The 26924-nt window shown below is 37.1% G+C and overlaps 1 protein-coding gene across 1 annotated transcript; it reads right to left on the reverse strand.

Moving 5' to 3' along the window:
• Window positions 1-26924, reverse strand: LOC127811151 (LOB domain-containing protein 18-like). The gene is made up of 2 exons (XM_052350859.1): window positions 26841-26924; window positions 1-483 (listed from the first exon to the last, which is right to left on the reverse strand). The coding sequence occupies exons 1-2, from the start codon at window positions 26922-26924 to the stop codon at window positions 1-3; spliced, it is 567 nt and encodes a 188-aa protein (XP_052206819.1).

Here is a 26924-nt window from a genome sequence, read left to right on the forward strand (position 1 = left end):
TCAGTGAGGACGACGGTTGCTAAACATGACAGGTCCTAACTCATCGATGTCATCTAGGGGTGGCATTTGGCTACTGCTGGTATCACCAGGGTAAGATGGAAGAGTAGCCTCTGAGAAACTAGGATGAGGGACATCCTCTGAGATGATAGGAAGATCGGAATTCCAGTTTGGGTTTTGATTCGGTTGAGGAATAGGTTGGGGATACGAAGAATAATATGCGAATAGTGAATCTTGCAAATAAGCTCGATAAGCTTGCAACTCACTAACCTGCTGCTGAAGGGCAAGAATGTGAGATACACAGCCATAGACAGGATCTTGAAGCTGGGCTTGAGTTTCAAAGAGGAGTGTATTGGAAGCCCAAAATTGGTCGCTGACTGGAAGCGGAGCTAGGAAGTTGACAACATTCTTGATAATAAAAACATCGCAGATGGCGACAAAACGAGCAATACCATCCTCACAACAGAAGTAAGGAGCAAAGATGCACTGTGAATTACATCCTCTATTTAAGACTATGCAGGCACCGCATTAGGACCGGGGCCTTGGTATGTTACCCCATGGCAGGTTGTGCCTTGACATGATAGATCTAGATCTCGCTAAATCTAAATAAATTAGATATGGGTCGGATCTAAATGGATGGGTCAAATAGATATGGGTCAGATCTAATGAGTCGAATCAGGGAAGGGTCAAACCTGAAGCGAATCGAGTTGGGTCGAGTCGGGTCAGATTGGACCTAGTCGGGTCGGATCGACCCAGATCTGGCAGCACCGGCAAGGACGACGATAGCGCAGTGGAGGCCGAGGGATGTCAAGCGAGGTCCGGTGGCTGCACAAGGGCTGGCAGTGGTGGCAGCGTGATGGATCTGGCCGACACGAGGGCCGATTAGGCAGGCGATGATGGCGGGGAGGAGCTGTGACTGGTGGTTGGGGTGCGGAGAAGTCGCACGGTGGCTCACGGCCGATGGTGGAGCAGGCGCTGGAGGCAGTTGCGGAGGAGGCGACAATGACCGTCGGAGGTGGTGGCGACACTGGAAGGCGGCGGCGGCCAGTGGCTATTTGCGCACAGGGTCGGCAGAGGAAGGAAGAAGAAGAAGAAAGAAGAAATAAGAAAGAAAAAGGAAAAGGGAAAAAAAGAAAAAAAATATAAAAATAAATAATAAAGGAAAGGATAATTTTCTCTTTTTTATGGGAAAAACGTGTTTTATTATTCTGGAGATTTTGGCAAGAAGAAAAAAATTATCCGGACAATCGAAAGTTGAGTTCGGGGCTTTTCGGGTATTTATAGTCCCGACCCTATGTTCTGAAACATGAAGCAGTGTAGGGTTCAAAATGAAATTTTTGGGAATCAGGTTTCGAAATAGAATACTAAGATGCTTCGAAATAAGATGTTTCGACAAGCTATTGTCAGAAGATAGTGGTTGGACACTCTGGAATAGTTATGTCCATAATATAACTCTTAAGAAGAGCCTAATGAAAATGAACTGCCAGAAGTAGTAAGAGTTGTGATAGCTCAAAAGGATCAAGTTGCATGTTAGTGCAACATGACCAAATAATTACGTGTGGATTACACCAAAACACAAAGAAAACTACCCAATATATGACTTGGAGTTGGCAAATGTGGTATGTGCTCTCAAAGTTATAGAGACACTACCGAAACGGAATGGTGGGACATTTTGATGTGCTCACGAACCACGAGGAACTTGAGGTATGAGTTCTCACAAAAGGAGCTGAACGAGAGGTAGCGACGATTGATGGAATTCCTTAAGGACTACGACTGCACTACTTCGTATCACCGGGCACATGGCAGATAGGTGCCCAACTCAGGACCTGGTGGATAGCTGTAAGTGTCAGATGAAGTTGGAGGCTTGTTAGCTTGCTGACTATGATGGTAGTGCCGAAGGGATCGTCTATTTTTATGGCTAACCTGGTCGTTTAGCTGGATTTGGTGAACGAGATATGGAAGACATGTGTGGTTGACAAGTGTACTTGTCTATGGAATGATGATATGGCCAGCCCAAGGTTTATGATTTTTGAAATGCGAGAAGGCATTCTCAAAAGTTTCGGGGTAGAATGTGCGTGCCTAAAATGATTGAAAGATGTGTGGTCGTCTGAAAGGAGCCACAACAGGAAATTATGTGAATGACACGGTATGCTTGTAAGCATTAGACGTGTAAGGAACGCAAACCGAGGTGTTTGTCAAGGATCAAATAGATGTTTGATTTGAGGTATTCAGGTAATGAGCTATGTTATGTCTTAGTTACCTTAACGGTCTGATGAAAATTTTGAGGACGAAATTTCTTTAAGGAGGGGTGAATGTAATACCCGAGAAATTTCTAAAGGACTCAAGGGTAAATTATCTTGAGGGTAAAAATGGAATTTAAGGATAAATGAAGGGTATAACGATAATTTATTACTGTATAGATGATCGAATCAACTACCGGGAGTGTCCTGGAGCCGAGATACCAAAGGAAAATGATGTTGCATTAACAAGCACCCCGAGATAGGATTTCTGGTATCGAAAGAAATCGGATCGGGAACAGTTTTCGGTACACCTAAAATGCAGTTGCCAATTAAGCTGCAATACCGAATTGTTATAGACGACTTCCCAAAAGTCAACGAAAACTTGAGGGGGCTTTGGTTTTTCATAAAGAACAACCCTTCAGTGATTTTAGGAAGAAACGAATCAGTTTAAGGGAAAAACGGAGATTCGGGCCTAAGTGTAGTTTTCAGAAATTGCCTGAGGGGGTCAAAACAATAAATTCTTGGAATCTTCGAGGGTCAAATGAAATTTTTAGGACTTGAGGAACCTAAATGCAATTATAAAAAGTTGAGGGGTTAAGTGAAAAGGGCCAAAGTGAGATAGCCCAAAAGTTGAGGAGCCAAAGTGAAATTTTTCAAAGATTTGCCAATGAGGATCCGACCATGGCACGGATGGTCGCCGACCGGCTATCTGAGGCACGAGATGGCATGAGGGTGGTCGTGGGACCAACTTTTGTAAAGGCCTGGCCGACAACGGCCAATGGGTTAGCCAGAAAAGTAGAAAGAAAAATGGTCGAAAGTGGCCGAATATTTGCACGACTGCAACTTGGTTTTGTGGTCGGCTAGGGTTGTTTACGGGTCGATCTAGGGGAGGTTGAGACACCTAGAGGCTTGGGTAAGGCGGCCAAGGGCTTTTGGTCTCTCAAAAATGCCTATAAATAGACGTTCTTAGATGGTCGAAAGTGAGAGAATTGGAGCTTCAAATTTCTCCCAATTTTGAACGAATTGAGGCTCAAGAATAAGGGGCTTTTGAAGCCCATGAGGTGTGGAGCATATCTAGAAACTTTGGAGCATTTTGGTGGCTGTTTGAGAGGTTGCAGAAAACGAGGCGGATGGCCAAGCCGAGGCTTTGGTCGCCCGGTTGAGGGGTCTCCAGTTGTTATTTCATGCTGCAATGGGTGCCATTAGGATCGATCCAAAAAGGGCTTTTGAGGGTTGGAGGAATCTAGAAACGCCGGCGTAGCCGGAGAAGACGACCGGCGAGTGGCTAACACGCGCGGCCACTCACCCTAGCTTGTTGGGGCGCGTGTAGGCACGTGGATTTCTCAAAAATTCTACAAAAAATCGTAAAAATTCGGGAAAATTATTTTACAGGAGTCCGTGCAAAAAGTTTTGAAGTTGGGATTCCCGATGTCTTGGTTTCCACACCAAAGAGCCTCGTTTTGCATGAAAACGCAACACCCAGGTAAGTCCAGTATTTTTCTTTTGAATTTCATAGCTTATGATGAATTGTTGTGAAATTAGATTTGAGAAAATAGTCCCGAGGCATTTATTGGGATTTTTAGGTAGGAAAAATGAGAGAAAATGAAGGGAAAATGAAATAAATGGAATATTGAGGATATTTAGTGATTAAATATCATTTTATGATTGTGGTGATCGAGATGATGTGATTGGTGTAATTTTTGAGAGTTGACATGAGAATCAAGGTAGGACACGCATATCGAGGTGACGCACGCTTTTCAAGGTGTCTTGATCTTTAGGGCAAAGGCGAGTTTTCCTATTCTAACTATAGTTTTGTGAGTGGTTTTCTCACAAGAACTTATATTCATGATATTGTTGTCATATATGCAGTTGTTATAAATGCAATATTCATTTTGTCATATTGCATGGAAAGTCGTGATAATTGCATGGCACGATATTATTGTCACATTGATATTTGTGCATGGGAATGGGATGTTGCCCCCAGAGTGTAGCCGTAATTCCCCTAGGGCAATGATGGAATAACGTTAGGCTTATCCTGCAGAGGTTCGGGATTTGTCTAGGATTCCATGCCGGGCTAGTGAGCCTGGGAAGTTACATTAAGGGCAAATGTTGTTCATGTTATCACATCATGCATTCATATATGTGTTTTGGACCCTCACTAGAAGTTTCATCTTCTAATGGGTTATGCCCCTAGAACATTCAACGTTCCAGTTCAGACTTATAGCTTAGGTAAGGAGCAGGTTGAGATATGACGGCACATGATGGCGTGGCCAATGGATTCAGCGAGCTGACTCGGATATGATTTAGCTGATACTTTATTGATGATTAGCCTTGTTTGAATATTATGAAATCTCCATGTATTTATGTATTTCAATAATGAGGATATGATGTTAAACGAGGTACGGATTCTCATGTTATAAATAAAGTGAATTGATTATGTACCATATCAGGTTTCGATTATCGCTTCCGCATTTTTAATGATTTGTTGGGGATTTTGTTTGGAATTCGGTACTTGAGGTTTAAGTTATGTACCGAGAAAGAAAGAAAAAAATAATTTATGTATATTTTGGACCCCAGCATAGTGACACGCTCGGTAAGAGAAAAGTGGGGTGTTACAGTGATGGTGGGCTAGTGATTCAGATTGGGGTAAGTGATGACTAAGGTAGAAATGGCAAGAAGAGGAGGAGAACTGGTCGGGATGATGTGGGCACCCGTAGATGTACCTTCTACAGCAAGTGGCATAGCGAACCCTATCGGGTTAGTAACAAGCATAATATGTACTACCGTTGTGGTCAATCGAGCTATGTCAAGAGGACACATTCACAAAGACAAGATGTGGGTATGGGAGTGAAATGTTATGAGTCTAGAAAAAGGGGTTACCGAGTTAAGAGTTGTCTGCAGATTCCCCTGAGTGGAGATCGACGATTAGGGATCAGGAGTAGGGATCTGTTCAGGAGTCGGAGGTGCCAGTGGTGCTAGGAGTAGACTCCCAGTTGACACTGTCGTAGGCTCAGAGTTTCGTGGGTGTTAGGATTAGTCATAAGCAAGTAGCAAGGGCAGACCTTACTTAACGTACATGTTCGTCGCCTAATTTAATCCAGATGTTTGAGTCCTTACTAGTGTCATCTTGACTTACCTACTAGTTATATCCTGAATTGATGTATGACTTGATTTGACCCTCAGAGTTCATTGCATTACTATTACTAGTTTGCGATTCTGATGGAAGATGTAACATGAGTGGGAAAGACTATGTGCACAATAGGTGATCGTGGGTTGTTGGGTTATGCTCTTTAATGGTCTCAGGTTGTATGTCGGTGGTCATGGGTGATATTAGAAGATTGGGTTTGAAAAAAAAGAAAAAGAAAGAGACTATTCACAAATTTCGAGGATAAAATTCTATTAAGGAGGCAAGACTATAACATTCCAGAATTTTGGAAGATAAATAATAATTATTAATTATGGTATTTAAGGTGATTATTAAATGCTTGAGGATTTAAGGAAAAATATTAATTTATATTGTGCTGAGGAAATGGGCAAATATTTGGTAAAATCGGGGTATAAGTGTAATTATTAATAGGGGTGTAAATGGGGTTTCCAGAATTTTGGGGGGCTTAAGTGTAATTTCTCGGAGTGGCCGTGAGGTCACTTTAAAATTAATGGAGGTGTATATAGGGTGAAGGACGCATATAGCACAGACGGTCGAGCTCGAGGAAGGCCAAGCGAGGGATGTGGGTTCGATCCATGGAGGCGCATGCAAGGCTGGGGGAAAAATTGCTGGATTTTCCAACAAACCGTCCCTAAAATGACGTCGTTTCGGGAAGGCAATGGTTGCCTAGCAGCGACCTTAGCGACCGCCACGTGGCCACGTTTTGGCCACTCATTTTTTCCTTTAAAGACCATTTCTGGTAGTTCATGAGCAGAAAAACCAGTGAAGCAAGGGGGCTGATCAACAGCAAAAGAAGGAGGAAATTTGGGGGAAAATCTAAGATTGCAAGGAAAAGCTAGATTTATTTAGTGTTTAAAGTGGCCAGGTAAGTAGGAAAATTTATTAAAAGTTCTACATGGTTAAATTATGGATTTTTCACGGTTAAATTTAATTATTTTAGGGTCGTGGTTTCATTATTTGCTATAAATGTATTACTTGGCAGTGAGAGTGTAGGGAAGACGAGAATCGATAGTTTAAAGGCAAGTTCCTAATCCTCTCTTTGTGTCCTTTGATCTCTACACAAGTCCTTGCCATTTTACGTTTTTTATTCGCTCCCTTACCATGATCCAGTTCCTCGCATTAATTGTGTAAATACGCATGTCAACCATTTTATGACTTGTGTATTATTGATGAGTCTATTGACGATAGTTTTAAGCTAAGTAAATGACCTTCCGTGATATTTCTCGCTAACCAACATGGGGCTTTGTTTCGCCCCATTTTCTTGGGAATGATGCCACACTTGGGTGGGTTAGGTTCCAAATAGGTCTCTTGTTTGTGAATTTATTTATTATCTAATTAAAGTCTTATGCTGACAGTGCGTGTCGGCATTTGGGAATTGCATTAATGGGGGGTCATATCCTGTGAGTGCTTGAGCACGAGCATCTTAGGGGTGTTTAGGGTGCGTCTTGCACGAGCACTGCATTGAATGTGTATTACTAAGTGGGCGAAGCATGACCTGATGCCTGGCTTATGGGACCTTTGTATCACGTTTATACTTACTATGCCATTGCATTCTTACTTGTGCATTGCATGGTTTTATTACACGCGGTTATTATTATTATTGTTATTACTATTATACCGGGCAGAAGTATCATGCCGAGTCGAGTAACGGGAGTACCGACCTGGGGGAGCTTCAGCTCGGCTTTTAGACTAACTCGGGGGAAACCCAAGGGAAGACTTTAGATTAGCTCGGGAAGGTCCCGAGGAAAGACCTGATTGGATATGAAGATCTGCGTACGTGATTCACGGGCAGAGGGACTGACGCGGGAAAGCTTTGGATTCAACGATGGAGCACTGAGTATTTACATTTGCCAATTCATAGCAACGGGAGGTTTGTCAGGGACTTGGGTGCTGGTGTCTTTTATGTGGGCCTAAAGGACCATTATGTGCATGTCTATTTATGCGGTTATTCTTTGTCTTATGGTTCATGCTGTGCATTGGTATGCCTTGGGCACATGATGTGCGAGTTGTATCGGGATATTCTCCTTAAGCTTTACCAACCTTCGTTCTTGAATATACTTGTTGAGTCTCGCAACTCACCCTTGCTTTCCATCATTCCAGGTAAGGGGGACGCCTGAGTTGGCAGGTTCGCTTGGTGGTGCTGAGAACAGTCTTTCGGGTCATAGTATCATGTGCAGAGCTCTCTAACAGATAGGGTCCTGGTTGTAGTTTTTGCTTTGTAAGGTTGATAAACTTTTGTTTTTTTAGAACAATAGGTGCTATACAGTTTTGGGTTATCTTATGATATATGTGGTTACGTAAGAACTTAATTTGTGTAATCGTGAGGTTGGCTATGTGAGGATGGCTATGAAAGGTCGTGTGTTGTGGTTTCCTTTGCTAGGTGCTTGGTGGGAATTGTTTTATATAATCTAAATAATGACCCTCTTACAGTTTCTCTATGCTAGTGGGGGCTCCGGGAGGCAGACCATTACAGGTATAGCCGCTGGTGAGTTTTGTGGTAGATGTGTGTACATACGTCTTCCTTACTGATTATTGGTCAATTTTGTAAAAACTTTGTTATAATTTCACCCTTATTTTGATCTTAAAATGGTTTAAATTGAATATTATTATGCATTTTGTGATTGCATGCAGGTTTAAAAATATTAATATAAAAATATATATAAAATAAAAAATAAATATAATATATATAATATATAGATTAGAAGCCCAACATAAGGAAGGCTTAAGCCCAAAACAAGGAAAGCCCAAGTCCCACAAGTTGCTTACATCATGGGTCGAAATGATGTCATAGCTTACATCAAGTCATTAAGTTTCAAGAACTACACTTTGGCCCGAACTTTTTGAGTAATTAGATATTTTATTTATTTTTGTATTTTTAAAGTAGGTATTTTGTTTTTCTTTTTATTATTAAATTAGATATTTTGTATTATTAAATTATATATATTGTGTGGTTTCGATTGCATCTTGTGGGCTGTAAATAGATTACTTAGGGTGCATTTGGAACCATCCAATTTTTCATATAATAAAAGCATAGTTATGTTAGAATTTCTCTCTCAAATTTTCAACTTTAGTTTTTGTATAGTTGTGTTCTTAGAATTTCTCTCTCAAATCTTCAAACTTTAGTTTCCATATAGTTGTGTTAAGTTATTCTTATTGTCTTTTAATTATACACCGCCTATATGGTCGGTTAAATATTATCTTTCAATTATTGTCTCTTAATTATACACCGCCTATAGGGTCGGTTAAATATTGTTTTTTAATTATACACCGCCTATATGGTCGGTTAAATATTGTCTTTTAATTATACACCACCTATATGGTCGATTAAATAGTCTTTTAAATACTATTTTTTAATTCCCACTATTTAAATTTCTGCCAATTTATTTTCAAATGAAGATGAGTAGCTAAATCCAATCTTGGGTTAAGGTAAGGACATTGTCCAACGTCAATGATTCCTAAAGAAAGCTACGCTTCAAATGTGTAATATTAACCTAAAATTTAATTTGAGCAGTGTGCATACAGTGTATCTTTGAGTTTGGATTGGAGCATAAGCCTAACTTAGAATTTCCATACCACGTATGAAGATTGCTAGACTTGGAAATGTTTTCATACCCAAGCCCAAATGATTAATCTATATCTATAAATTCTGTCTGTGGAATATAATTCAATTTATGGTAATTGTTTAACTTAGAATTTTCATGCCATGTATGGAGATTGCTTAAACAAGAATTATCATTATCTTGAACTAAAATTATTGACAGATCTACAAAACCTAATTTAGATAAATATTACTGATATTTTCTATTCAATCGAGAATTAATTGGTTTTGACACTGAAATTGTCTTAATCCAAGCTGCTTAAATTCAGTGCTAGTTTAGTTTTAATCCTTACCTTTAGATAATCTTAATCACCTCCTAAAATCAAATATTCTATGATTTTTATTTTAAACCATAAATAATCTCCCTGTGAACTGACTAGGACTCACCGAAATATAAATTTAAAATTGTACTACACACACACTCGCACACTAACGAGTATAATCGCCCTACACCTACTTTAATAAGAAGATTGACATTTGATGAATTTTATTATAGTTTTGATAAATAAATATGCAGGGTAGCGTAGCAGTCAATTTTTGGTACCGTTGCCGGAGAGATTAAATTTGGTTGAATTTTGTTGTTGTTTTACTGTTTAAAAAAAATAAAAAAATAATAATTAAAAAAATTATTTTCTAATATATATATAATATATATTTGAAAAAAAATAAAAAATAAAAATCATAAATTAAAAAATAATTAAAAAAATAATAATAAAAATATTTATATAACTTTTAGTTACTAAACAGTGCAAGAGACTATGGTCAGGTATGATTATTGAAATATTAATTGATTCATTAACATCATTATCTGCCGTTGAATTATTATTTCCATATTCTCTATGTCTCAATATTTTAGCATGTTTGTAACTTCTAATGCATTTGGTCATCTTGATCCCAGTGAGGGGAGGTTTTCTTTTAACTAGAGTCAGAGGGAGAATTCTTATCTGTCGGGCTATGACCCGAATTTTTACACTGATTACCCCAGTTCCTATGACCATTGGAATTATCCTTGGAGCAATGACTCTGTGTTTCAATCTCATGAACCTTTTCCTCCACCACCTCACCAATTCGAGTTAGAACAAGGGGTTAGATCTTATGCTTATCAACCTTAGGATGAAAATTTTTTAGAGGACACCCTTTAAGAGTTTATGCAAGGTCAAATGAGTTTTAATACACAAGTGGTCGAACTTCAAGAACAAACCACTAGGGCCATAGGTGACATTTTAGAACAATTGACCGAGTTTACACAGACCTTGAGCGTGAGTGAACCTAACATGTTTCCAAACCAACCCAATCAAAATTTCTTAGGTCAATGTCTTAGGGAGGAATCGTCATTCAATGCACCCATAGGTCAATAGTCGGTCCAATTTACACTCATCCCTAGGAATGATGAACTAATTAAGAGACTTGATGACCTTGGGATGGTACGAGCAATCTTAGAAGAAAAATTGCACCAAAATGATGTGAGAAAAGAAGAAGCCTAGGAGGAAGAAGAGGATAAAATTCGAGAGCCAAAATGTGAAGATACCATAGGTCTATCTACATTTGAGCCTAAATTTATGTATTTTAGGCTAGTCTATCTTATTGGGGATCAAATTAAACCAAACATGTGTGAGGTGTTTGTGCAAATTGATGTGCCGTACTCTGATGTAATAAAACCAACACCTTCGGATGACATATTTTCAAAATATGTATTTGCATTCATGAGAAAAATCAATTTACATAATTTTGAAAATAACTTCAAAAGTGGTGTAATGAATGAGAGTTATTATACGATTAGGTGGGCAACCACTTATTTAATCCTTAACTGGAAGAAAAGAAAAAAATTCTAAAAAAATAAATAAAAATATATAATAAAATAAAATTTTTATTTTTTTAAAATAAATATATATATATACAAAAAAAAAAAAAGATAGAGAAAAGATGGAGACAAACTTATCGCTGATGGCAACCACTTTTCTCGAGCAATGTAATCACACTGCCCTATAAAGGAAATGACACATTGCCCTATAAAGAAAATGAAACGACAAGTGTTGAAAAAGAAACGTCGAACGTTGAAAAAAGAAGTGCTGAACATTAAAAAAGGAGACGTCAGACGTGACCCTGCACTTGTGGCATGCCTTGAGCCAAGTGTGGTTGTTGGAATGGTGACTTCCACTGCCCTATAAGAGACCCCGTATCTGAATGAGGCAAGCCACACTTCTTTGAGTTTAGTCTTCTCTCCTTTGTGTTGTTCTCCGATCAGGTACTCTCGTCCCTTTTGTAAGATTCATAGTTTTGTTTTACTTTTCTCTTACTATAGTTGTGTTTTTTTTTTTAAAAAAATGGATCTTCAGCTCTCGAAAATTTGCAAGTATTATCCATCTTTCCCACAAAATGATTTGAAAAAGATTTATGCCACTAGGTGTGAAAGACTTAGGATGTTGATATGTAAAAATATCCCTGAAGATATTCGTTTGTTGATTGAAGCAAAAATTCGATTAGCTAACGAATCCTCATCTAGTTTTAAGCACTTTTCAGGATTGGGAAATAGTAGTTTTTCGAAAAAATGAAGAGCGGAAAGATTAAATGGTTGTCACAAATGTGCTCGATGGACTTGTAACACACGATACAAATCTGTGGGGTGTACTTCCATAAATCGAGAAGATAAAATTAGTTTCATAAAGAATGGACTGAGTAAGGAGTCTTTGGATGATATCCGATTGACTCTTGAGACGCATCTGTGTGGAATAGTGCAACGAGAACTTCTTTTTTTATGGACCCAGTTTGGAAGTGACGACCAACGCTATAGTCTTGGGAATTTGATTATAATTGACCTTGTTTGCCAATTTCTAAGAAAATTGGATGTGAAGCCTATCCCCACTTCATAGAAGGTGTTTAAGCTGTTTCTAGATGTAAAACCAGAGGAAGATGTGAGACACAATCACAACTACTTGTATATGCGCATGATTTTTGTTTATGTTTATTTCTTGTTGAATTTCTATGTAGCTACTTTTGATCGATAAACCTCTTTAACTAGTTCTACTTTCAGGGTATACATAAAGAACTAACATAAATGGAAGGCCAGCTAGTTCGTCAAATCAATACCATATGTGTGCTATGTGGCTCTCAACTTGGGAGTGATATTTGTTACACACTTGCAACAAGCGAACTTGGCCTAAAATTGTGAGAGAAAAAAAAATAAATTTGGTCTATGGAGGGGGAAGTTGTGGTTTGAATGGATGTGTTTCACAAGCTGCACATCTTGGAAAATCATATGTGGTAGGTGTAATGCCAATCCTTTTGGCTGATCCACAGATTTTCGAGTTTACACGCAGTCAACTTATAAGAACGACTTATATGTCTAAGCGCATGACTTGTAAGATTTATCAGTCAAACGTCTTCATTGTTTTATCAGGAGGTTTTGGTACACTTGAAGAAATCTTTTTGTATAATCTCCTGGGCCAAGAGCAATCTCCATACCAAACCCATTGGACTTTTAAATGTTAACCATCTTTTTGATGGGTTGCTCTTTTTTCTTGATCAGGCTATGGAACAAAAGTTCATTTCTCTTTTGGTAAGAAAGATTCTCATTTTTGCATCCACCATTGAGGAGCTGCTAGAGAAATTACACGCTTATGTTCCACAGCACGATCTTTACGAGCCTCGGATAGACTGGTCTAAGGCAATTGGAAGCAAGCATCAAAGGGGTCCGATTAATTTAGATTTATCCCTGTAAGGCAAGTCTATGATAAGATGGTTGAGTAAGGAGTACTTTTTGTACTCTTGAGACGCATCTCTTTATTATATGACTTGCATGAATTTTTCTTATTTCGATGTGAAAAAAATATAAAAAATATATGTAGGGTATTCTCACTTGTTTGTTGAAGAATTAACAGTTCACAGTAAACTTACAAACTTGTGGAGTTACAGGTATTCTTAACAATCCTATTTTATTACTGTAATTCAAGTTGGGGGGAGTAAGGTATATTTATGAATTATCTGGTCTATATTTAACTATGAATTTGCAATTGCATGCTTGTAGTTTTGTGTGAATTGTTTACTTTTATCTACTTCTATTCAAAAAAAATTGTGTGCTTTAAATAATGCTATCCCTAAAGCTTTGGAGTTATACACTGATAGCCAGTTAAGATTGCAATATGAATCATGAATGCATTAATTTCTTATTTGAAAACGTAGATGTATGGGATTAGAATAAGTGACTTGCATGCATCGGATGTTCAATAATTAGAAATTGGTTTATCGGTCATAAAGTCAAAGGCAATGGTAATTAGCTGATTAGCGCACTGCATGATCCCTCAATAAAAGTCGAGACTATTACCCAAGTGAGTGTTTGAGCCTAATAATCGTTAATTCTGAGTGAAATAACACTTACTCTAAATGCGCTTTATTGTTTATCTCATCTATTTAATAGCTTCAAAACATCAATTTGCTTTGAATGTCTAGTATGATAGCGGATGAATTTAGCTGGTTTTAAACTCTAAATTAGTTGATTGAGTAACGTCATTTTGTAGAAGCATGATAGGGGGATTAATTTCTTTCAATTTGGGCCTATTAACCTTTTTCTTTCTTTACATTAACCCCCATTGCTAGCCCATTTGAGCTATTCTTAGCATAATTCATTTCCTTACCGTCGTCTAACCTATAACCATATGAAGTTTGTCCAACTTGGTGTGTTTTTTTTTAATCAGTTTATCTCAGTATTTTCATATAAACAAAAGAAACAAAAAAACATAAAAAAAAGAAAAAAAGAAAAAAAAAAGTTCTCTTAGCTATTCAGCACAAGTGTTTCAAAATAAATGCTGAAGAAAACAATATGTCCAGTTTGAGATTAATGTCGAAAACAAAAAAACAAAAAGAAAAAAAAAACGACACACCCTTTGCACACTTTACCCTTTTTTTTGACAATCCGTACTAACCTCATAGCCCAATTACAACCCGATCTGATCCCTCTTGATGCTATAAATCATGTGATCTCAGGATTCGAGTTCGGAGTAGGGAATTCTGTTTAAATTTAGAAGATATTCATCTAGGTCATTATTCCAGTCATGAAGCTATGTCAATCTCCCCATTCTTTCATGAAAATACGTTCTTTGTATTTGCAATGACACCGAGTTTGAATTTGTTTTGCATTTACTCTTGTAACGGTGCACCCTCTTGTGTGTACACCTGAGGAATCATTTTCTTGGAGGAAAAATCCATAGTAAGGTTTGAAGTTAAAACTTCGAGGGAGTAAGGTAGAATGATGGTCATCCTAATTGTCATTCCTAAGATTGTATGACCTTTGACCGAAATCTAATTTAGAATATTCGACTGTATGACAGATAGCTTGTTCTATTCTATGTATTTCGATTTCGAATTTGAAATTTCTATATTCATGCGTTTATTGTGAATAAATACTGGCTAGTGTAAAGTTTAATTACTATGGGACTAACAATGTTTAAGTTGGGGGGTGTGATTAGTGGTTAATTTTATAAAAATTTTGTTATAATTTCACCCTTATTTTGATCTTAAAATAGTTTAAATTGAATATTATTATGCATTTTGTGATTACGTGCAGTTTTAAAAATATTAATATAAAAATATACATAAAATAAAAAAATAAATATAATATATGGATTAGAAACCCAACACAAGAAAGGCTCAAGCCCAAAACAAAGAAGGCCCAACCTAAAATAAGAAAAAACCCAAGTCCCACAAGTTGCTTACATCATTGCTTGCATCATCGCTTGGAATGATGCCATCGCTTACATTAAGTCATGAAGTTTCAAGAACTACACTTTGGGCCGAACTTTTTGAGTAATTAGATATTTTATTTATCTTTGTATTTTTAAATTAGGTATTTTGTTTTTCGTTTTATTATTAAATTAGATATTTTGTATTATTAAATTATATATATTGTGTGGTCTCCATTGCATCTTGTGGGCTATAAATAGATCACTTGGGGTGCATTTGGAACCATCCAATTTTTCATATAATGAAAGCATAGTTGTGTTATTAGAATTTCTCTCTCAAATTTTCAACTTTAGTTTTTGTATAGTTGTGTTCTTAGAATTTCTCTCTCAAATCTTCAAACTTTAGTTTCCATATAGTTGTGTTATGTTATTCTTATTGTCTTTTAATTATACACTGCCTATATGGTCGATTAAATATTGTCTATCAATTGTTGTCTCTTAATTATACACCGCCTATATGGTCGATTAAATATTGTCTCCCAAAACACAGAAGGCCCAAGCCCAAAACAAGGAAAAGCCCAAGTCCTACAAGTTGCTTACATCATCGCTTAAATTAAGTCATGAAGTTTCAAGAACTATACTTTGGCCCGAACTTTTTGAGTAATTAGATATTTTATTTATCTTTGTATTTTTAAATTAAGTATTTTGTTTTTCTTTTTATTATTAAATTAGATATTTTGTATTATTAAATTATATATATTGTGTGGTCTCAATTGCATCTTGTGGGCTATAAATAGATCACTTGGGGTGCATTTGGAACCATCCAATTTTTTATATAATGAAAGCATAGTTGTATTCTTAGAATTTATCTCTCAAATTTTCAACTTTAGTTTTTGTATAGTTGTGTTCTTAGAATTTCTCTCTCAAATCTTCAAACTTTAGTTTCCATATAGTTGTGTTATGTTATTCTTATTGTCTTTTAATTATACACTGCCTATATGGTCGGTTAAATATTATCTTTCAATTATTTTTTCTTAATTATACACCGCATATATGGTCGATTAAATATTGTCTTTTAATTATACACTGCCTATATGGTCGGTTAAATATTGTCTTTTAATTATGGTCATTTAAATTCCTGCAAATTTATTTTCAAATGAAGATGAGTAGCTAAATCCAATCTTGAGTTAAGGTAAGGACATTGTCCAACGTCAATGATTTTCAAAGAAAGTTGCGCTTCAAATGTGTAATATTAACCTGATTTAATTTGAGTAGTGTGCGTATATTGTATCTTTGAGTTTGGATTGGAGCATAAGCCTAACTTAGAATTTCCATGCCACGTATGGAGATTGCTAGACCTGGAAATGTTTTCATACCCAAGCCCAAATGATTAATCTGTATTTATAAATTCTGTCTGTGGAATATAATTCAATTTATGGTAATTGCTTAACTTAGAATTTTCATGCCATGTATGGAGATTGCTTAAACAAGAATTATCATTATTTTGAACTAAAATTATTGACAGATCTGCAAAACCTAATTTAGATAAATATTATTGATATTTTCTATTAAATCAGGAATTAATTGGTTTTGACACTAAAATTATCTTGACCTAAGCTGCTTAAATTCAGTGCTAGTTTAGTTTTAATTATTGCCTTTAGATTATCTTAATCACCTCATAAAATCAAATATTCTATGATTTTTATTTTAAACCATAAATAATCTGCCTGTGAACCGATTCGGACTCACCGAAATATAAATTTAAAATTGTATTACACGCGCACTCGCACACTGGCGAGTATAATCACCTTACACCTGCTTTAATAAGATGATTGACGTCTGATGAATTCGGTTGTAGTTTTGATAAATAAATGTGCCAGGTAGTGTAGTCGTCACTTACTTGAAGAACCTTGAGGGTTGTTTTGAAGGCTGGGAGCTGAGTTGTATTTTTAATAGCCCTTTTCATATTTTGTAACGTATGAGTAGTTAAGCCCGAAGTGAGCACTGTAATGACTCAGTAATGCATATGCATATATATGAGATTTTGTGATTTCTGTGTTGTCCATGTGGTTGGCTTTTGTTGGATTGTTTCTATACCTTATCTTTAACGACTCTCTCATAGATCTCCTTTGCTAGCGGGAGCTCTGGGAGGTGGGCCATTACATTGCTAATGGCATCCATCGACCTCCGACGTGAGGTGAACATCCTATGCAATCAATGGTGGTTCTGATTGAAGAAACCCTTAGCCAGGGTACACTTAATTGGAAAGTGTTCTAATGTTAGAAGGAGTTTCAATGTGTCATCTTGATCACATAACACTAATTTTGGCATAGCTATCGAGTTAGTGAGTTTGATCAGTCAATGACTCTCACTCGATCAAGATGTTATTTGATGGAAGGATTATAGTACACGAGAATTGGAAACCCAAATAGGTTCTATTTGAAGTAAGACTTTTTTACTAGTAGGATCGCCCTGACATAATGCTAGTTATCACTTAGGGTCTTTTGGGGTATATCAAGGAGATGGAGATATCTTCGTTGTAGACCAAAATGTTTGGTTAACGTCAAAGTGGTTGATGTATGTTGATTGCTACTTAGTAGTGAACCTTGAAAGTCACACGCATATCTAGGTATGGTGGTTGACTGAGCAGTTAAAGCTGAAATCGTTATTTTTAGTTAATGATGTCACTGTTAAGAGTTAATGGATTGGGTTCTAAAAGATTGAATAAATAATAAGCAACTGTCAAGAGTTGACAAGCATGTCGTTAAGAGTTAACGAGGGCCTTTATTTCATCATGAGATGGTGAAAGGGTCATTAAGAGTTAATGGCGAGCCTAGATGCAATTTATAGATACTTGGTCATATGGGATGAAAAATGGTTGATAACCCTTGAAGATTGTCGACCAATTCTGTCGACCAGTCGAGCCAAATGGTCAACAGTTCCTTTGGAATAGTCGACTGTTTGTGTTGCAGAGGGTAGCAAATCGCATGTCTGATTTGTCATTTCTATAATTTTTTCCTTGGATGCGTGGCAAAGGCAGATGACGAGAGGACGAGGGAAGGACGACGTGCATCCTTGGCGCATCTCCCTCTGTCTCCTTGCCCCCTCTTAGTCCCTTGTCGTGTTACCCTTTCTTGGATGTCTAGAATTTGTTGGGGGTTCCATATATAAGCCAAAAGGAAGAAGAATGAGGTAGAGCTTAACCTTTGCAATTGTTGCATCAAGCCTCTCGGCCTTGCTCGTTTTTTTTTTTTTTTTTTTGCCTTCCTTCAGAACCTTTGCCTCTAATCCATTGCTCCTTGATATTGCTGCTATTGTAGCAAATCCATCATAATAGTGAGACTGTTATAGTGTTGGATTCCCATTGCTTTGAACCCCATTTTTAGCCTAATCTCCCTCACTCTCTCTGGCTAGCACATGGAGTAGATTGAGGGAATCATCCACTCACCGAAGCGTGGACTAACTAGGCCTCTCATGTTTTAGGGGGACGATTTAGTCTAATCGATTGCTGTTTGGGAGGAGGTTGGAGGTGCAACGGTTACTGCCTAAGAGTTTTTCAGACTCTACATTGACCTACAAACCATTTGTGAGGTATATCTATGAGGTATTGCAAATGGTCATTGGAAACGAGTCTTGCAAGGTGATTTTGATATTTGTTTCCACTTCATTATTTATGTTTTCGAAAAATGTTTTTGAAAACAGGTTAAACCCTTGCATTTATGCACCAATAGTTAGCGTCCCCCTTCATGTATATCATGTTTAAGCTAGTTTTGAGAGTGAAAAAATTAATGATGTTGTCATTCCAATTGTAACTTGGATGACTATTATCTATAGTGTAGATAATATAAGACAACCAAATTTTGGATCTTGATTTTTCCAATTCACTTTTCTTATTTTTGTTTTTCCATCAATTTCCTTTCTTTAATTGGTTGTAAACTTGGGCTTTTTCATTGATTGTGGGTTACCAAAATAAAAGGAATGAAAAACTACACTAGAATTGTATATATCCAAAAATGTCCAACTAGTAAGAGAGTTGTTAGTTTTGACGCGAACCAAAAGTGTGGAAGAGGAAACAAAAAAAAAAACACGACATATGACTAAGGAAGGCAAAGAAACTATCGCTCTGGAAATTTGCTTCCCACATCGAACCAACATGTAGGGAAATTTATGCAGAACAATATAAATAGATGAAGATAAAATTGACAAGGCACAAACAAATCACTAGATCAATCTTAGCCACTTTGAGAAGTTCTCAAAGTTTATGTAATCACTATCGAGGATCATCATCTTTTATCAAGCCTTGGTCTTGCTCTGATGAAATTTGTGATTCTTTGGAACTGGTACGTAAAATTTCAAGGGTTTCTTTTTCTTTTTTTATTAAATTTCTTGTGATTTTCTTTCTAATAAAATTTGGTGTGATTCTTTGGAATTGGTCCATAAAATGTCTAGGGTTTCTTTTTCTTTTCTCTGACTAATGTTTTTATCGGTCTCTTTTGTTTTATAGGGTTTACGCTTCTTTCTCTCAATGATTGAACTTGTGTTCAGCTTGAGGAAAAAACCCTAGAAATTAGCCAAGCCTTAACCCTTTTGACGATCCAAGCTCAAGCCTAGAAACTTACTCGCCAAGTCGAGCCTATGCACAACAAAGCTCTGATCAACTCGGTTCGATTGCAACATTACTCTTGGCTGTCATTCTTTGGATCAATTCTTGCTCACTCCCAGGTTAGTTTTACTGCTTAATTTTCCGATTTTGTGATTTTGATTTGGTGCTAGTCATGTTTAACCCTTTCCTAATGTGATGAAGACTTGATTAGATGGTTGCATTTTGCCCCATAGATTCTTGCATTTTACAATTGGCTCTCACTCTAACTCTCATCTTCCTCCCTCCCTGTTTGAACACTATTCTCCATCTTCTTTACTAAGACACCTCTCTTGCTGCTCTTACAAACCATCTATCTTCTTCATTAAGTGCATTTTCCTCTGTAGAACTTCCAACACAAAGTAAAGATGAATACACTGAGTTATCCAACACCAACTAAGAACATTATTACATATTATTTGTAAATGTTTATAGATATGTACATATGTAAAACATCTCCTGCAACTTGATTTCCTCGTAGTTTCTGTAAACTTTTCCTTCAATTTGTATCCTTCACTCTATATTTTGGTCTATTCTCCCTCTCCTGCAATTGGTGGGTTCCATATCGAACCTAGCAAAATTAACGCCACCCCTACCCTATTTCCATTCCTAGTCACATCCAGTGTTTTGTAAATATTGTCCTAGTTTTGATTATAAACAATAAGAACAATAAGGCATCTATCAACTCGAATATATCCTCTTTTTATCATAATTTAATTTTGAAAATATTTCTGAATGTATGTTCATCTAGAGTTATAATGTTGTGTTTTTACTTCTTTCTTTGGTATTGTAAAATTTAATTCAAAATATCTTTACTATCATTTGTAAGACCTAAGCAATGCTTATTGTTTGTTACACAAATGCTGGCTGGTTTGGAATCTTGTTATATAGAAACAAAAAGTATCTACCTTGGAATCCTCTTCATAATTGCTTTAAGCTTACTATTTTGTAGCATGTACTTGTTTCTTCAATATCCTTAAAGGAAGGAGAGATACAAGGCTTTGAAACTCGTAATACACTAACTATGTGGAAGATGGTGAAGCTCATAATAATTTAAGCACATATCTTTCGTATATTATGTAATAACATCTGTGCATTTGCTTGTCCCCTTCCTTTTTCTATTGCTAACCCTGTTTTCCCATTACTCTCAACAGAAAGAAAGTTGGTTGGTTAAGCCTTTAAGGGCGAAGTGTCTTAAGTTTGAGTGTCGTCTTATATGAAATATAGGTGGTTGTATATCATGTCTAAGCTAGTTTTGAGAGTGAAAAAATTAATGATGTTGTCATTGCAATTGTAACTTGGATGATTATTATCTTGAGTGTAGATAACATATGACAAGAAAATTTTGGATCTTGATTTTTCCAATTCACTTTTCTTATTTTTATTTTTCCATCAATTTCCTTTCTTTAATTGGTTGTAAACTTGGGCTTTTTCATTGATTGTGGGTTACCAAAATAAAAGGAATGAAAAACTACACTAGAATTGTAAATATCCAAAAATGTCCAACTAGTAAGAGAGTTGTTAGTTTTGACACCAACCAAAAGTGCAGAAGAGAAAAAAAAAAAACCACGACATATGACTAAGGAAGGTAAAGAAACTATGGCTCCGAAAATTTGCTTCCCACATCATCTCCTTGGGAACCAACATGTAGGGAAATTTATGCAAAACAATATAAATAGATGAAGATAAAACTGACAAGGCACAAACAAATCACTAGGACAATCCAAGCCACTTTGAGAAGTTCTCAATGTTTGTGTAATCACTATCGAGGATAATTATCTTTTACCAAGCCTTGGTCTTGCTCTGATGATATTTGTGATTCTTTGGAACTGGTCTGTAGAATTTCAAGGGTTTCTTTTTCTTTTTTGATTAAATTTCTTGTGATTTTATTTCTGATGAAATTTGGTGTGTTATTTGGAATTGGTCTGTAAAATTTCTAGGGTTTCTTTCTCTTTTCTTTGACTAATGTTCTTGTTGGTCTCTTTTGTTTTTATAAGGTTTTATGTTTTTTTCTCTCCATGATCGAGCCTGTGTCTAGCTCAAGGACAAAACCCTAGAAACTGGACAAGCCCTAACCCTTTTGAGGATCCAAGCTTGTTGTGGGGTGCCTTAAAATTCCTAAGTCTTAAAATTTTTCCCTATGTATGCATGCTCCTTGGAGAGTCTCCGGGGAAGTCGCCACCCGAGCCCCTGATGGGTCCCCTCGGGATGGTCTGACTTATATTTTCGCAAAAGTCCGAAGACAACTTTGGGGTCTCTTGGACCAGAGCCACCCGGTGGCCCCAGAGCCCTCTTTAGGACTTCCCGAACATAGCCATCGGGGCACTTCAACCCTGAAGACGTCTCCAGACCCTCCGGCCTCCTTAACGCATTTCCTAAAAGAGTTCGAAGACTCGACCGTGGGCCCCATCTATCATTTATATATATATTTGTCTCCTCTAAGGAAAGCAGATCTTTTCGAAATCATTTGAGCCCTACTATTTCTCTCTCTAAATCCCATCTAGAACACCCTCTTTGGGCCATCAGAATACACTACATACATACATTAGATATTTATCTACACACTTCTCATTCTTCTCGAACTATTGTTTGACTTAGGCATTGGAGGGCCCGTGTGGGGAAGTCTCCCTCGTGCCTTTCTGACGTCCTTTATGCTTACAGACTAAGGTAGGACCTTGCTCCCTGAGGACGCTAAGAGCTTTTTCCTCGAAGACTCTTTGGGACCCCTTGTTGGTCCCCCTGAAAACCCATCTAGGCTAGCCATCTCGAAGGCCTCGAGGACCCCATTTGGGCTCTTGAAGCTTCGGCCTCCTAGGCTATGAACCCAGTCTTGACCTAATTGTCCTCGCCCACGATATCTCTCAGACCCTCTATCTCGGTGAAGGATTCTACTTTAGCTGATACCAAGATAAATAAATTTAATTATTGTAGTTTGGCAACAATGGAGCTCAAGCCTAGAAACTAGCCCACCAAGTCAAGCCCGAGCTTAAGGAAGCTCTGCTCGGCTCGATTCCATTACAACATTACTCTTGGCTCTCATTCTCTAGATCTATTCTCGCTCACTCCAAAGTCAGTTTAACTGTTTAATTTTGCGATTTTGTGATTTTGATTTGATGCTAGCTTGTGTTTGGCCCTTTCCTAATGTGATGAAGACTTGATTAAATGGTTGCATTTTGTCGCATAGATTCTTGCATTTCGCAATTAGCTCTCACTCTTAACTCTCATCTTCCTTCCTTCCTGTTTGAATAGTATTCTTCTTCTAAGACACCTCTCTTACTGCTCTTACAAATAATTTATCTTCTCCATTAAGTGCAAGTTCACGGCAGCTCACAATTAAAAATAATTTTTTAATGTAAAAAATAATAAATTTTAATAATAATTCAGTCAAAAAAAATTTCAGTCCACCTCAAAATTTGTGATATGTAATTTTATACTTCAAAAAAAAAAAATTAGCCTCTCCCTACATAGATTTCTGGATCCGCCCCTAATTAAGTGCATTTTCTCTGTAGAACTTCCAACACAAAATAAAGACAAATACATTGAGTTGTCCAACACCAACTTAAAACATTATGACATATATTATTTATGTACGTTTGTACCTATCTAAGTATGTAGAACATCTCTTGCAACCTAAGTTCCTCTCAATTTCTGTAAATTTTTCCTTTAATCTTTCTGTATCCTTCTCTCTCTCTCTCTCTCTCTCTCTCTATATATATATATATATATATATATATATTCTCCCTCTCCTGCAATTGGTGGGATTCAAATTGAACCCATCAAACTCAGCCTCATCCCGACCCTGTTGCCATTCCAAGTCACATCCAATGTTTTGTAAATATTATCCTAGTTTTGTTTAAATTTAATAAATATAAGCCAAATATTGGCCTGATATTTGGTACCTAGATTAATCTCACGCAATGAATTTCCTTAGCATGTTGTGGCTGGTCCCGACATGTGTAAAAAGGAATGAGAATCGGTCTCTATCTATGTAAATATTGTCCTAGTTTTGATTATAAACAATAAGGGATCTATCAACCCGATTATATCCTTATATTACCATAATTTAATTTATAAACTATTTCTGAATGTTTGTTCATCTAGAGCTATAATGTTGTGTCGTAGCTTCTTTCCTTGGTATTGTATAATTTAATTCAAAACATATTTACCATCATTTATGAGCCCTAACCAATGCTGCTGGTTTGTTACAAAAAAAATGCTTGCTGGTTTGGAATCTTGTTAGATGGAAACAAAAAGTATTTTCCTCGGAATCCTCTTTCGTTTAAGTATGCTATTTTGTATTGTGTACTTGCCTCTTCAATATCCTAAGAGGAAGGAGAGATATGAGGCGGTGAAACTCATAATACACCAACTATCTGGAAGGCAGTGAAGCTCATAATAATTTAATCATATATGTTTCGTATATTATGTAATAACGTGTGTTCATTTGCTTGTCCCCTTCCTTTTTCTGTTGCCATCCCTGTTCTCCCATTACTGTCATCAGAAAGTTAGCTGGTTGGTTGGTTTTTATCAAGACTTGAGGCTTTAAGGGTGAAGAGTCTTGAGTTTGAATGTCGTGTTATATATGAAATTTAGGAGATTGTATATCATGTCTGAGCCCGTTTTGAGAGGGAAAAAAATTAATGATATTGTCATTCCCACTGTAACTTCGATGACTCTAATCTGTATTGTAGATACTGTCGGACTAGAAAATTTTGGATTTTGATTTTGCCTGTTCGCTTTATTTTTGTTTTTCTATCAATTTCCATTCTTTAACTGGTTGTAAACTTGGGCTCTCTTATTGATTTGTGCAGTTGCCAAAAATAAATAGAATGAAGAACTACACTAGGATTGTAGATATCCAAAACTGTCCAACTAGAAAGAGAGTTGCGAGTTTTGACACCAACTAAAATTGGGGAAGAAAGAAAAAAAACACGACATACGACTAAGGAAGGTAAGGAAACTAATGGTCTAGTAAATTCCTTCCCACCTCATTTCCTCAGGAGCCAACATCAGGAGCAATTTAGGAAAAACCATATAAATAGAAAAAGATAAAACTCACAAGGCACAAACAAATCAGTGTGACACTCCTAGCCACTTTTAGAAGTTCTCAAAGTCTCTGTAATCGCTGTTGAAGATTTATTGTCTTGTACCGTGCCTTGGTCTTGCTCTGATGAAATTTGTGATTCTTTGGAACTGTTCTGTAATGTTTCTAGGTTTTTTTTTTCTAATGAAATTTGGTGTGATTCTTTGGAGTTAGTTCGTAAAATTTGTAGGTTTTCCTTTTCTTTTCTTTAACTAATGTTCCTATCGATCTCTTTGGTTTTATAGGGTTTTTACACTTCATCTCGATGATCGAGCTTGTGTCCAACTCGAGCACAATACCCTAGAAATTGGCCAAGCCATAACCCTTTTAAGGGTCCAAGCTTGAGCCTAAAGACTCAGCTTGATTCGATTGCAACCTTACTTTTGGCCTTGGCTCTCACTCTCTACATTGGTTCTCGTTCTCTGCATCAGCTCTCGCTCACTTCCATGTTGGTTTATGTGTTTAATTTTGCAATTTTGATTTGGTGCTAACTTGTGTTTGCCCATTTCCTAATCTAATGAGGACTTGATTAGATGGTTGCATTTTGCAGCATAGATTCTTGCATTTTTGCAACTTGCTCTCACAATGTAACGCCCGAAAATTTCTTCAATTTTTTTATACAAGCTCTGATACCACTTGTCAAGACATAAACACCACCTTCAAAAGGTTGATGTCTAGCCTGGACTTAAATAGCCTAGCACCCCCTTTTGGCCAGCCGATGTGGGATTTGCCAAGGTCACTCACCAGTTGTAATGCATCGGGTCCGCCTCTCCTTCGAACACATGCATTCCCTCACATGCTGGCTTTACCATCCTGTAACAGGAGGTCAGCTCTAATACCATTTGTCATGATCTAGGCACCACCTTCAAAGGTTGATGCCTAGCTCGAACTTAAATAACCCATCACCCCCTCCTAGCCAACCGATGTGGGATTCGCCAAGGTCACTCATTGGCTGCAACGCACTGGGTCCCCCTGTAACGCCCCGCTTTCCCGGGCGTGTTATATTTTGGGACAATTCCGGTACAATAATTTTTTTTTCTTTTAAACACTAAAGCTAAACCATATCATTCCTCGAATTTGTCCCAGAATTCCCATACATTAATCTCGAAAGAGAATCACTATACACATCAAATGCGAAAGTAAGATCGAAACCTAATATCTTAACATTGATCATAAATCAATTCTTATATCTTCATTAACCACAAGGATATACATCAACATTCCTCAAAACATTCAGAATTCAAAGTAGCAGAACTTAAATACATGGGCTACATAACATACATTTCACTCTTCATGCACTTTGCTAAATGTCATTTCATGCCTCATTTATCCTTGTATCTGCTACAATCTCCATCTGGAACGTTTGAATATTCCAGGGACAAAACCCAAGTTAGATGATGAATCATCTAAGTAAGGGTAAAGAAAACATATTTCGTGCATGAATACAATGTCTTTCCTCGTAGGTGTCAACTGCACCCCTCATGCTATCTACCATTTTTGTGGCCCCCTCTTTCGAAGACGAGGTGTATGGGTGCACCCTTGGTAAAGTAGCGGTGCCAGTTCGTACTCCCTACAGCCTCAAATGAGAGTGATCAATGATATCAACGTGTATTCATGCATTTCATAGTCATGTCATGTATGCAGTCTACATGATGGATACATATCAGGGCATGTCAATATGATGAAAACATTTTCGAGGACATAAACCACTTACAAACCAAGCATTTTCCATAAAACTAACTTTAATTGGGGAGTACCACTTACCTTCTCAAGCTTATCGGGCTACCTCGATATCCGTGCCTTGCCTCGTGCATCGCCTCGATTTGCGTGCCAACCTCAAAATTTGACAAGTCACTTCAACTTAAGCCTCAAAGCATCCTAACCACCATAATTATTTAAATAAACATTAAAACCTATTTTTTTCATAATTTCTGACATTTTTTATAATTTTCTCTCTATTTCTTCCTATTTTTCCTCAATAAATCCAAACTAAATATTTCTAAAATATTTTCTCAAATATTTCACTACGAAAATTCATAAAATAATATTCTTGAATTTATGAAATTTTCTAGAAAATTTTACTTACCTTGACTTAGCATCTCTGACTTTTTCGGTATGCGTGCCCTATCCTTGAAACGCGTGCCCAGGCCATTTTTCTGGCCAAAATCTCTGGGATATTACCGAAATATAATTTCCTATTTTCTAGAATTTTCTAGAATTTTTTCCATCATTTTCCTATTTTCTTTTCCTTTCTTTCTTTTTCTTTTTTTTTTTCTTTTTTTTCTCTCCCTTTCTTCTTCTTCCCCCTCCCGCTCCCTCCTGCGCGACTTGCAACTCCCTCTTCTTTTTTTTTTTTTCTTTTTCTTTCTTTCTTCTTCCTTCTCTTCTTCTTCTTCTTCTTCTTCTTCTTCTTCCTTTCTTATATTTCCTCCATGGCCGAACCAGCACCGCCTGCGGCCGCCGCTGCTGCCAGCGCCTCCTCCACCAGCCGCCTCGGCCTCCCGGATTGCCGCACCAGCTCGCCAT

The sequence above is a fragment of the Diospyros lotus genome, chromosome 10 (assembly GCF_014633365.1).
Source record: "Diospyros lotus cultivar Yz01 chromosome 10, ASM1463336v1, whole genome shotgun sequence".
Taxonomy (NCBI): Eukaryota; Viridiplantae; Streptophyta; class Magnoliopsida; order Ericales; family Ebenaceae; genus Diospyros; species Diospyros lotus.